We start from the raw sequence: 12235 nt of genomic DNA on the forward strand, positions 1-12235 counted from the left end.
TAGTGCTGAAAGTGGCAGTGTAGACACAGCTTAAGAAAGAGTTACACGTAATTGCTTGGAAAATTCTGAAAAAACAACAAATATTCAGGTTGCATCACAATATCAAATTATGAACTACTGCGCTAAACGAAGTAGACACTCACATTTCATGAAAGTAACAGTAGTACCTATAGAGCACTTGTCATTCAAGATTCTCAGAGTGCTCTATAATTAGTAACTAATGGATCCTACATGTGAGATAGTTAAATATTACTTCTCATTTCACAGAAAGACTCTGAAGCACAGAAAAAGTATATGTTTAGCCCAAATTACACATCAAATCAACAGAGCTGAGAATAAAAGCTAAAAATTTTACTTTCAATCTTGTACTTTAACCACTACATTAACCTCTAAATGTAAAGTATTACAAACACACACCCTGTTGTAGAATTAATTTATTGGATCAAACAAACTAGAGCATAAAAGAATTACATATTCATAATTAAATTCTTCTAATCAGGTGTTAAGTAAAAACTTACTGAACGCTTTATCTATCCTCCATCCATTTGCTTTTTCCTCACGTTTAAACTTGTTCTGAAAAAATGTATATTGTAAATTATATTAATCCTGCTCCACTAAGCAAATGTTACAGTACTACAGATATACAAGGTAGAAAAACAGGATAAAATACTCCTTTAGTTAGTGAAAATGTTGCCCACAAGGAAATAAAAGTTTTAACTAACACACTGGTTTGATTTACAAGTGTATCTACTTCAAATTAGGAAGTTTAACTAATTTGTATCAGATCAAGAAGCATCTTATCCATTTCAGACATATTACTGTGGATATTAACTACATTCTGAAAATGTACTGTTACCACAAATTTTACCACCGAACCATGTACCATCAAAAGTTATTAATACTAAAATACTGTATAAACAGCATGCAAAAGGTTGAGAACAAAAGTAAATGCTGACAATTTGCACTGGTAATATCATTCTCTGCTTTACCTACCTTAATCTCTGTTCTTGCTCTGTGAGGAAACAGCTGACCAATCAGAGAGAAGTCTGTTCCTACCATGCTAATAGCTAAAAAGAACATGTCAGTTTCTGTAACAAAAATATACATACACAAGTAAGTATTGAGTGCTATCATCCTTTTTACTACATGAAGCAAAATCTTTACATTTAAGAGTAAAAAAAAATAACATATGTAAACCCAATATATTCAGACAGAGCTAAATTCCAAACCAGACCATTATTCCAGTTCATAGTTTCACAGAGTTTAAGGCCAAAAGGGATCATCTGAACTTCTGCAAACCACAGGCCATCACATTTCACCCAGCTACCCCTGTATTCAAAGTTATTGTTATTTGAGTTTGCTTTATTTCATACTTTTTCTGCTTATCACATTGTAAAGCATCTTGATACTACTGAGGAATGCCGTACAAATGTTTATCTAGATACTTACGGCATCAGTATAGCTTCTGAGCATCTAGCAACATGGAAAACATATAAAGCTAACTACTATAAGTGAATATATATCCAATAAACTTGAAATTATTCACTGATTCCCCACCCTTCACAGTAGAATACACTCAACAACAGCATGGCTCCTGAAAAATATTTTCCTCGTGTCATGACTTAAGAAGAAGGGAGATATGATTCAGGTACTACTAACACTATTCACTCCAGTAAACAGCAGTTTGGAGAAGATTTCTTCTCTAAAACTTAAACAATGTAATTCTGTTAAAAAGTAAGCTATTAAGTCAGAAAGATAAACACTGAAGTAATTAAAAATTATCATCATGTATCAGGAATAAAGTTCACACACTAAGAGCTTACTCAAAATAAGTTGCTTCTGTGGTTATCAAATGTTTCACATTCACTCTAGCTTCTAACCACCTTGAAAACTCAATTCCCTCTATGCTATGCCTTTGTGAACAGTATACTTTGAAGTTAAATAATGTATGTTCAAACCAAGAATTTAGCTTCTGCAGATCATACCATTTTTTGACTATGAATAACCACTCATTAGTACATTTGTTGAAAATATTTTTCTCCTGAAAATGAAACCACAATCTTCCACCCAAAGATTTGAGAAGTGTTCTCATACACAGTGATCTCTACCACATTGCGATGCCGGCAAATAATAATGGCCAAGTTCTGGTAGACATAAGCATAGTGTCCTGCACCCACAAAACACAGGTGCACATACACACTGCAAAAAGCAGCCCAATGCACAGATTCCTCACACCATCTATTCCTAAACCATGCTGGAAGGGCTGTGTGTATAACTGCTGACGGATTAGGAAACATATGATTTAATACGCAGTTTATACAACCTGGTCCCCAGTCCCATAACGACCCTCCTGTCAGAGGCACACTGGAGTGGCATTTCCACTTCTGGAGTGGCAACCAGCTTCCAGCCCATTATCTCACTGGGTCTGGGGTTTCTTGAGTATGTCTATGCTCAGCACAAGCCAGAACTTTGCTCATTAAGGCCCCTATCCTACAACTATTAAATAAGTAATTAACTTTACACGTGAATAGATCCATTGACATCAATGGGACTACTCACATGTGTAAAATATACGTATGCAAGTGTCTGCAGAATCAGGGCTTAGTCTTCTATAGACTCAAAACTTGAAACTAAAATATACCTACCTTTATTTGACCACGGCTTAGCATAAAAACTTTTCCTAAAGCTGGAATAGGTAGTTGTGGAGCCACGCTCAAAGATCGGATCATTTTCTTCTACAACACATGACCCTTTTGTCCTTAAAACTTCTACAGTCAAACTGAAAAGAAGAAAGCAACCCCGGAATGTCAGACATCAGAAATGTCATTGGGACAATAAAAACCTAGAGAACCACATTTTATGTCTGTTGAGAACCTGAAAATTAAGACTCTTCCTGCCATACTCCAAGTTCACATCAATTTAACTACGTTTCACTACCATGCCAATATCTCTCTATTATATGAATTAATTAGAGAATATTGGGAATTGATATTAACCTAGTTAAATTACATACAGTAGAACCTCAGAATTATGAACAGCAGCCACACAAACTGACCAGTCAACTACACCCCTCATTTGGAATCAGAAGTACACAATCAGGCAGTGGGGACCAACAACAAAAAAGCAACTACAGTACAGTACTGCATTAAATGTAAAATACTAAAAAAAAATAAAGGGAAAGTTTAAAAAAGACTTGACAAGGTAAGGAAACTGTTTCTGTGCTTGTTTAATTTAATTTTTTCTTCTGCAGTAAAGTTTCAAAGCTGAATTAATCAACGTTCAGTTGTAAACTTTTGAAAAAACAACTACAACGTTTTGTTCAGAGTTATGAACATTTCAGAGTTATGAACAACCTCCATTCCCAAGGGGTTCAAACTCTGAGGTTCTACTGTAATTACATACATTCTAATGTTTTAGAAATATGGAACACATATACATTAAGTAAAATGTAGTGAAGAGTCCAATGTCTCAAATTTGTTTGTCCAATTAGTCTTAAACTTTCCAAGAAAACTCTTTTGCAAGGTCATGTATAGGAAATTCTTCATTTCTTTTTGACTGTTCCAAATTCCTCTACCAGGACATCCCTAAGCTCCCATAGCAACTCAAATCCAGATCCTGTAATGATGCATTGCGTATAGCCCTAATTTGCTATCCAACACGGAATTAAATCAGAGGTAAGAAAACTTTTTGGCCTGAAGGTGACATTGGGGTTCCAAAACTGAATGGAGGGCCAGGTACAGAAGGTTGTGCCTCCCCAGACAGCCTGGCCCCCACCCCAACTGCCCCCCTCAGAACCTCCGACCTATCCAACCCCCTCTGCTCCTTGTCCCCTGACCGCCCCCTCCTCGGAACCCCCGCCCCTAACCGCCCCCCGAGACCCTACCCCCTATCCAATCCCCCCTACTCCCTGTCCCCTGACCCCTATCCATACCCCCACCCCGACAGACCTCCTGGGACTCCCACGCCTATCCAACCGCCTCCTGTTCCCTGTCTCCAGAACCTCCACCCCATCCAACCGCCCCCTGCTCCCTGCCCCCTGAGACACCCTGTCCTTCACCCAACCCCCATCTCCCCACCCCCTTACCATGCTGCTCAGAGCAGGACTGGCAGCCACGCCGCCCAGAGCACTGGTGGCACAGGGGCTGCGGGGGAGGAGGAACAGCAGCTAGCCTCCCCGGCTGGGAGCTCAAGGGCCAGTCAGGATAGTCCTTCCACAGTTTGCCCACCTCTGAACTAAATTGTAAGGTGTTATGTAAAATTATGAAGCCAGATAGTTAACTCTGTTAGCAGGAGTTACATTGTTAACCACTCTGGAAACCAGACAGTAATTCATCAGACACACACAGCACAGGAGTCAGTTGCAGAATATCAATTACCTTTCTTCATCCAGAATAATTGTACCATCTTCTGCTACTTTCACTTGAGGAACTAGAAGAGGGCCATCATTCTCCTCCCCTTCCTCTGGCTCAGTCTCAGCCTCCTCATCTTCATGATCAGGATCACGTATCTCTTCTGGTCTACAATTTTGAAAGATTAACACTTCAGCACATACACACAAGTAGCATTTTCTTCTGGTCGCTATGTATCTGCTAGATTACTCCATATATTATTCAGCCACCTAGCTAAAACCCCCACAATTTTATATATCTTCAGATTAATGTTTTATCAGTTATATTTTGAATGTCAATTGGCTGGATCCATGTAAAATTAATACCAAACAAATTTTAACATGATGTTAACTGGCTGCAACAATAACTTTCCTTGAATTACAAGTACTCCCTGTCATAATAATGATTATGAAACACAAAATGTAACATGATCAACCTATTACCATGAACAACAAGATACTCATCACAGCTAACCTGTCTCAATTAGTCTGAGTGAACAGACTGATTTCTACATTCTGCTCCTGGACAATTTATCTAATGACTACCATTTTTCAGCCATCTTCCCACCATCTAAAATAATTAATTTAAAACAAAGGAATAAATTTATCACAACAGTAAGTTAGGAAACAGACAATCCCTTCTACATTACTTATACATAAAAGGTACTACTTTTTCAACAGAAGGCATTTTGACGTTAAGTACCATAGACACAAAGACTTACTCTCTCATTTGGACCTGTGTAGAAGTCTTCTCAGTTTTCTTTTCTTCTGCCAGCGAAGACCTATTAATGAATATTAGAGATATGACAATATTCACTGATATATAGATTTACACCAGCAAGGAAAAAAAAAAAAAAAAGTCTGTTCTAAGTCTGAAGGCAAAACATCTTTACTAGGGCACTCTCTTTTATACCATGCTAGCGCATCATCTAATTTCACAATCTGTATATCCTGCTAAGTGACTTGAGCAACTTAAGGTTCTAGAAATGAATAGTTCAGGAGAATTAGTAACAGGATAGAGAACCTGTTGTCACTTCACATCACCTGACTTCACATCTGTCCGAATCCATTACATAACAGCGTAGTACTACGCTAAAATGCAATAGGGTATTTTTACTTCGTGTTAGCAAGATCTATATAGACCCATTACTGTGGAACTTGTTAGTGTGCATTAGAAATCATATCCATGCAGCATACACTGCTGTTCCACGTAGACATACCATGAGTTCTTTGATCTCAGACCAGTTACCAGTTGACAGCTAACAGTGCCAGTGCTACCAGCACAATTGGCAACAATGATCACAAGGCAAGCAGAAACGCCAAACTTCCAATGGACACAGAAAATGAACTACCTACCCTACTACTCCTCAGGCTAGTCTTCCAGGTAGAGATTATATTGCCAGACGTTTGTGACATTATTTTTGTGCCTTGTTCCACACTACACACGATTAAGGATACAATTTAGTCACTGAGATCATGGATTCTGTGACTTCACTGGACCACCACGACTTCGGCTTAGCTGTCAGGAGCGCGGCCAGAGCCGTGCACCTCCCTCCATCCCCCACAGCCAGAGCTGGGGCCGTGTGCTCAACCCCTTCGGCTTCAATAGATTCCAGAGCCATTGTTGCATGTCCCCACCCCATGGCTTCAGCAGGGTTTGGAGCTGGAGCTGTGCCCTCTATGATGGTGGGGCTAGAGCTGTTAGTCCCCCCCCATGGGGATCCTAGTGTCATTCCTTTTCCTCCCTGCCCAGCCCTCTCTCCCAGCATTATTTTTAGTAAAAGTCATGGACAGATCGGGGCTCCCATAAATTTTTGTTTATTGCTCACGACTTGTCCGTGACTTTTACTAAAAATAACCGTGACAAAACCTTAACCTTACGTATGATATGTGTGGAATACACATACTCCAAATTGATACCATACAGTCATCACCCACTCAAGACACACCTCTACCATGATGCCTATTAAAAGTCAGCCAACTTATGATGGCTACATTGAAGAGCAGCTAATATTTAATCTACAATTGGGAAAAATTCAAGTGTATGTTTATGAATACACACAGATGAGATTATATTATACCACACTTCACTTATTACTTGTCTATATACATTGAAATACTTCAGGGTATTGACTGTGTCTCCGTATGTCTGTACGAAACTTAACATGAGACTCTAATCCCGATTGCAATACAAATACTAAGTAATAGTGATAAAGCATGGGCAGTAGCAGCGTAAGCTTCTGAATGCTGTACCTGTTCTGTGGATAAACATGACTTCTGTATCCAGGGCTGTCAGTATAATACATTTCACAAAGATTAAATTAGTATACACAGACAAAAACAATTTACTTTTAAGAAAAGATAACTGTACTTACTTCATAGGATTGTTTTCTGGCAGGTAGTATATCAAGTCTCTCATAGTCATTTTGGAATGATCTGGTGGCGTTTTCCCTTCAATTACTGTAGGTCTATTTTTCCATTTTTTCTACATACCAAAGACATGTTTATTTAGCTTTTTCTTTACTCACACACATTATATAATATAAATATTTATTTTTATATGTGCCTGGCCTAATTTTTCTCTAACATTATTGTAATTTTATGATTTTATAGTCTACATTTCTCAAAGACATCATCAACCTTAACTGATCTGGGTTTTCAAGAGACCTCAATGCTCTATGTAGGTATGAGTGTATAGACCCAGAAGCCAAGACACACTGGATGGACGATCTAATATCAGAGACTAAGAAGACTGACGTGTGTCAAACCAAGGAGTGTGAGACACTTTAGATGATATTTTACCTTTGACTAATTCAAAATAAAACAAAGAGTGAACTTGCACAGGATTTGTAAAAGCAGCAAAGAGTCCTGTGGCACCTTATAGACTAACATACGTATAGGGGCACAAGCTTTCATGGGTGAATACCCACTTCGTCAGATGCATGTGGGTATTATACATGCATCCGAAAAATTTTGCAGGGCCGGCTAAAGGTCCCAGCACGCCAAGCGCGCGCTTGGGGCGGCATGCCGCGGGGGGCGCTCTGCTGCTTGCCAGGAGGGCGGCAGACGGTTCCGGTGGATCTCCCACAGGCGTGCTTGCGGAGGGTCCACTGGGCCCGCGGCTCCAATGGAGCAGCCGCAGGCACACCTGCAGGAGGTCCACCGGAGGCGCGGGACCAGCGGACCTTCTGCAGCCACGTCTGCGGGAGATCCACCGGAGCTGCGGGACCAGCGACCGGCAGAGCGCCCCCTGCAGCATGCCGCCGTGCTTGGGGCAGCGAAATGGCTAGAGTCGGCCCTGAGAAATGGGTATTTACTGACAAAATCTCGTGCTCCAATAAGTCTGTTAGTCTATAAGATGCCACAGGATTCTTTGCTGCTTTTACAGATCCAGACTAACACGGCTACCCTTCTGATACTTGCACAGGATTGCAACTGTTAGGTTTTCATATAAATGATGAATTCAACTTTTAAAAATGAACACTGTCAATTAAAAAATAGATAAAAGTAGTTTCAGACACTATGAATGCTCCTCAACTCCCTGCCGTTTTGTGTGGCTTTTTAAAAATTATTACTGTTGTTGTTGGCAGGGAGATTAAGGCCCTTTTACAGTACATGAAACCACTTTTTTTTTTTAATTGACTAATTTTCAAGTTGACTTATCCACTGAAAGAAAGCTGCTGCCTCTTTTCCTTCTCATATGTACCTCCTCTATTGATATATACAAATCTCTTACATTGTGCTGCTGAATTCAGTTTTCATTAGAATCTCATGAAGTTTAATAGTTAAGTGTTTTAACATCCCCATAAGATTGCTCAGCTATAAAATGATAGATACTGGTTAACAGAATAGTGATGTGAGCTGTCCAAGGTAACAGAACTGAGTCAATAACAAAGCTGGGTACAGAACACAAGAATCCCAACTCTCAGCCCCCACATTGTATTTACCAATGATAAAAATACATAGTAAAAATAGCAAGCATTCTGGCTGGCATGTTAGCAGGAGTGTTATTATGTCACATAAAGGTCCACAAGTAGAATCACACCACCACCACCAAAAAGAAATAAATACATCATTTTTATACAAAAGAACACTCACTCCTGTGATAGGACAAGAGCTACTAGATTCCATCACTGGCTGCCAGCACTATCCTGCAGACATCACAGTTACCGTAGATTACATATTGGAATTGACCCACAGGGATCAGGCAAATGTTGATCCCCTTTTTTGTGTCCTCTCTGCCCAAAATTCCCAAAGCAGGACCTTACCATCCTCTCTTTCTTAAGCTCTTCTTTGAGCATCTCTCTTAACTTCTGAGCTTTGAGGATTCTTTCACGGTCTGTGCATTTTTGTTTATCTTTTGTTACAGGGGGTTTTGTATGTGACATTTCCTCTTGGGTAGGTCTTCCTTGGGTGGGTCTCTCCTTGAGAGGGCAGGGTGTGTTCTTCTGGAGGATTTCATCATTTCTGAGAGCAGTTACACCCATATTTGGCTCTTTGCTTACTGATTTTTTAAGTGGGGAAAACTGTGGCACTTGTGGAATAGGTGTCTTCTTTTCAGGCAGTATGGGAGACTTTGGGGAGCTTTCTGTATTAATCTTCTCTGATGGATAGGATTCCTTCTGAAGTGAAGAGTTACCATTAGTAACAGACTGAGGTACTTGTTTTTGAGAAGACTTTGATATTGAACGTTGTGCAGATGGAAGTGTAACTCTGGGTTTTGCCAGATTAGGCATAGTGGATATTCGTTTTCTTCTCTGTAAAGGTGTATCTGCAGGTTTCCTAGCTTCTCCATCATCATTTGCACCACCAGTCCTTTCATCTCTGTGGAAAATTAAAACAAATATCTTACCCTGAAATCCCTTAGAATGACAGTTTTGCTACTTTTAAGATTGCATTGAGGGGAGCATATCTAAAGCCTAAATATAGTACTAAAGAAAAGTGTTTTACTCTGAGAACCTTATCCAGGAACTCATACTTAACCAAACCAAGACATATTGAATGGAGCCTCGTAAAGTATGTAAAATATTGACACTTATGTCCAAAAATAACTGACCTCAAAATATTAACAAGTTTTTAGCAATAATAAATAACATTTAGTTATTCAAGCTGTTTTTGGTTTTTTAATGGAATGCTCTTTACCTTCAATCTCAACATGCACTCATAGGTCACCAGATAATAAAATAGTTTATGCAAAAAATTGCATAAAAATATTTAATGAACTCAGATGTAACAACGTTTATGATTTTTAGGTGTTAGGAAAAAGACTTAATTTAAATTCCTCTGCAGTATTTGCAACTCAAATATTATATCACTGTGTAACTCCTTAAAACCCAGAGTGAAACTGACAAGAGTTTCACTATCTATGCTAAGTGTACAAAAAGTCAGCAGCCTTTCCTAAGTGAGTACAGTACTATTACTTTCTATAGGACGTCAATCTTGGTTTAAAATGGTCTAACACTTAAAGTTGCAACGACAATATTCCCAACATGAAACTAGTGCAAATCAATGCACTGTTATCTTCCTAACTCTGCAGACCACTCCAGTGCCTCAACTACTGATCATTGCTTGGTCAAAATACAGGAGAGGTGAAGTGCAAAGATTTTTTTTATAATGAGGATTGTGCTTTTTTGGAGGGGGGGGGAAAGGTGGGGAAGGTGGTCAGTCCCTGGTTGCAGTTGTAACTTTCAAAGTATCAGGAATATCAAGTTTGAATAAAATAGAACTCCACAAAATGTCAGGTATATTTTTCAAGCTCCGTGGTAAAGTCATTTAGACATTTTAAAATGGACAAAGTACTAAGTGACATTTAATTATTTTAAATCTGGACTGTTTCTTTAACTCTAGGTGTAAATCCAAGAAAGTGTTGCCCATCCTAATTCATAGATATTCACCCAAATTTTGGTACCAAAAAACAAACAAAAATACTTGTTTGCTGCTGCTGTTTTTTAATAGCCCCCCCCCCCCCCAAACTGTCAGTGTTACACGACTAGGAGTGGTATATTTTCCTTGAGTTCTGTTCTGAAGACCTCCACCTTTGATTTCAATGAGAACTGTGCAAATCAAGGCAATATCTGGTCCCAGAGTGAATCATTATTATAATGTTTTTTCTTAGTATTTGCTCTAGTGTCCTAAGGTGTTACAGAAAAGCAGATATGACAAGTTCCTAAGTACTAATTCAATAAAACAGTAGATTAATAATAACAGAAAAAGGTCTGCACTGATAAAAAGAAAGTATTCAGTCTTAAGGAAATCAACACTAAACTGCTAAGTACTAACTTCAACCACAAATATTAAATGTATGTCCCAATCCAGAATTGTTTTCCACCTAGGAGAACCCCTGCCCCTAGGCAAGAATCAATTTATTTCAATGGAGTCTCTTCCATGTGAGGCTTATTGCAGGATTGGGAACTATAACAAAATCAGAATAATTATGTACAAAAAATACCTATACGGCCATTTATTTCTAAACCAAGGGCTAGCACTTGTTACATTCTTGGTTATCTTAGACTTAGCAAATAGTGCCCTCTCATCCTGCAGTAATATGTACTTCACAACTTCAAACAAGGCAAACCAAAGCCAACGAGGAAACCACTCTCAAACAGGAAAAATATCTCTTGAAATAAAGGGAGACAGGAACGGAGAAGGCGTTGGACACCTGGCAGCTCCCAAGCACAGTGCGTGCAGCTGCGGTGTGAGGGACAGCGCAGAGCGCAAGGGCAGGTAGACTGCTGGCCATGATAGTAACTAAACAGCTCCCAAAGCTTTCCAGGTACCTGAGCACCAGTACTGGACTGTAGCCCTATGACCTCACTCCCGATCCTGTTTTTTTCCTTAGTTGTCCCCCGTAATTATTTGGTGTCTCAGACCTGTGGGTCCTCCCCTTAGGCTGGGGGGAGGCCCTTTAGAAGTGGGCGGGCTTTGCCCGCCCACCCCCGCTGGATGCCAATAGGACCAGTACTGGACTGAGACCGCCAAACAGCGCCCTCCCAGCGGTTGCTGGTCCTGCTCCCCCGGGTTGCACGGAGCTGGACCTGCTCCTGACGGCGAGACTTGCCCAGCGGCGGCTTGGTGGGGCTAGAGCCGCGGAACTCACCTGCTCCCCGGCTGTCCCCCCTCCGGCTGGGACGGGGGCTCCGGGAGGGGACCGGCAGCAGTTCCGGGAGAGGCTGGGGCGTTAGGCTGCGGCTCTTGCCTTGCCGGCAGGGAGGCGCAATCCTGGCCACGCTGCGGCTCCGGGACCGCCGGGGCGCTTGGGCCGCAGCCACCGCCCCTACCCCCGGGCCTCACGTTGGGCTTCACGCTAAACCTCGCTCGGCGGAACATGTTGCCAGGCTGCTCCCCGTTCCCCTCACTCAGCCGAGGGAAGAAAGAGCTCGGTCCGGTCCCTGGGAGAGGCGGCGGGGGGGTCACTCCCGCGCGGCCCGAGAAGCGCTAGGGCCGAGTGTCCCCCTCCGGCGCCGCCGCCTCATGTCACTTGCCGCACACCGGGTGCAGGTCCCCTCCCCACCGTGCACAAGGTCTGGCGCAAGCAAACGTCATCAGCCTGCGATCGGCCGCCGCGGGGAAATCACGTGACGCGTCAGAAGACGGGGTAAGTGAAGCACGTTCCCTCGCTAGAACTTCCGTAACTGGAGGAGATTGTGCCAAAGTGACGGAGAGCCGGAGGGGACATGCAGTACTGTGCTTTGTATCGCGAGTCCGTGGCTCGCAGGGTGAGGGGATTTTGTTAAAGCGTCCCCCACCCCTCCTCCACTGCTAGGGTCTGTGAGTGATGTGAGAATCTGAGTTTTCCTTTAAAAAAGTTACGTTTCTAGCCTTTGTGTTTACAGAGTTGAAAAGGGCTCA

At 41.4% G+C, this 12235-nt stretch overlaps 1 protein-coding gene across 8 annotated transcripts in view; it reads right to left on the reverse strand.

Annotated features, from left to right (window-relative positions):
- The window catches only part of BDP1 (B double prime 1, subunit of RNA polymerase III transcription initiation factor IIIB), a 78720-nt gene extending 66814 nt beyond the window's left edge, over window positions 1–11906 (reverse strand). For 7 of the 8 annotated variants that reach the window (XM_050946817.1, XM_050946815.1, XM_050946816.1 and 4 more), the window contains exons 1-8: window positions 11484–11905; window positions 8656–9211; window positions 6763–6872; window positions 5110–5169; window positions 4377–4517; window positions 2646–2779; window positions 994–1088; window positions 519–573 (exon numbers count right to left, since the gene is read on the reverse strand). In XM_050946817.1, coding sequence (XP_050802774.1) covers window positions 519–573; window positions 994–1088; window positions 2646–2779; window positions 4377–4517; window positions 5110–5169; window positions 6763–6872; window positions 8656–9211; window positions 11484–11713 — 1381 coding nt within the window. In that variant the 5' untranslated portion in view covers window positions 11714–11905. Of the gene's footprint in view, window positions 1–518; window positions 574–993; window positions 1089–2645; window positions 2780–4376; window positions 4518–5109; window positions 5170–6762; window positions 6873–8655; window positions 9212–11483 lie in introns of all 8 variants that reach the window. The other variant, XM_050946820.1, reaches the window with a different exon arrangement.
- Window positions 11907–12235: the final 329 nt, after the last annotated feature.

This window comes from Gopherus flavomarginatus, chromosome 3 (assembly GCF_025201925.1).
Source record: "Gopherus flavomarginatus isolate rGopFla2 chromosome 3, rGopFla2.mat.asm, whole genome shotgun sequence".
NCBI lineage: Eukaryota > Metazoa > Chordata > Testudines > Testudinidae > Gopherus > Gopherus flavomarginatus.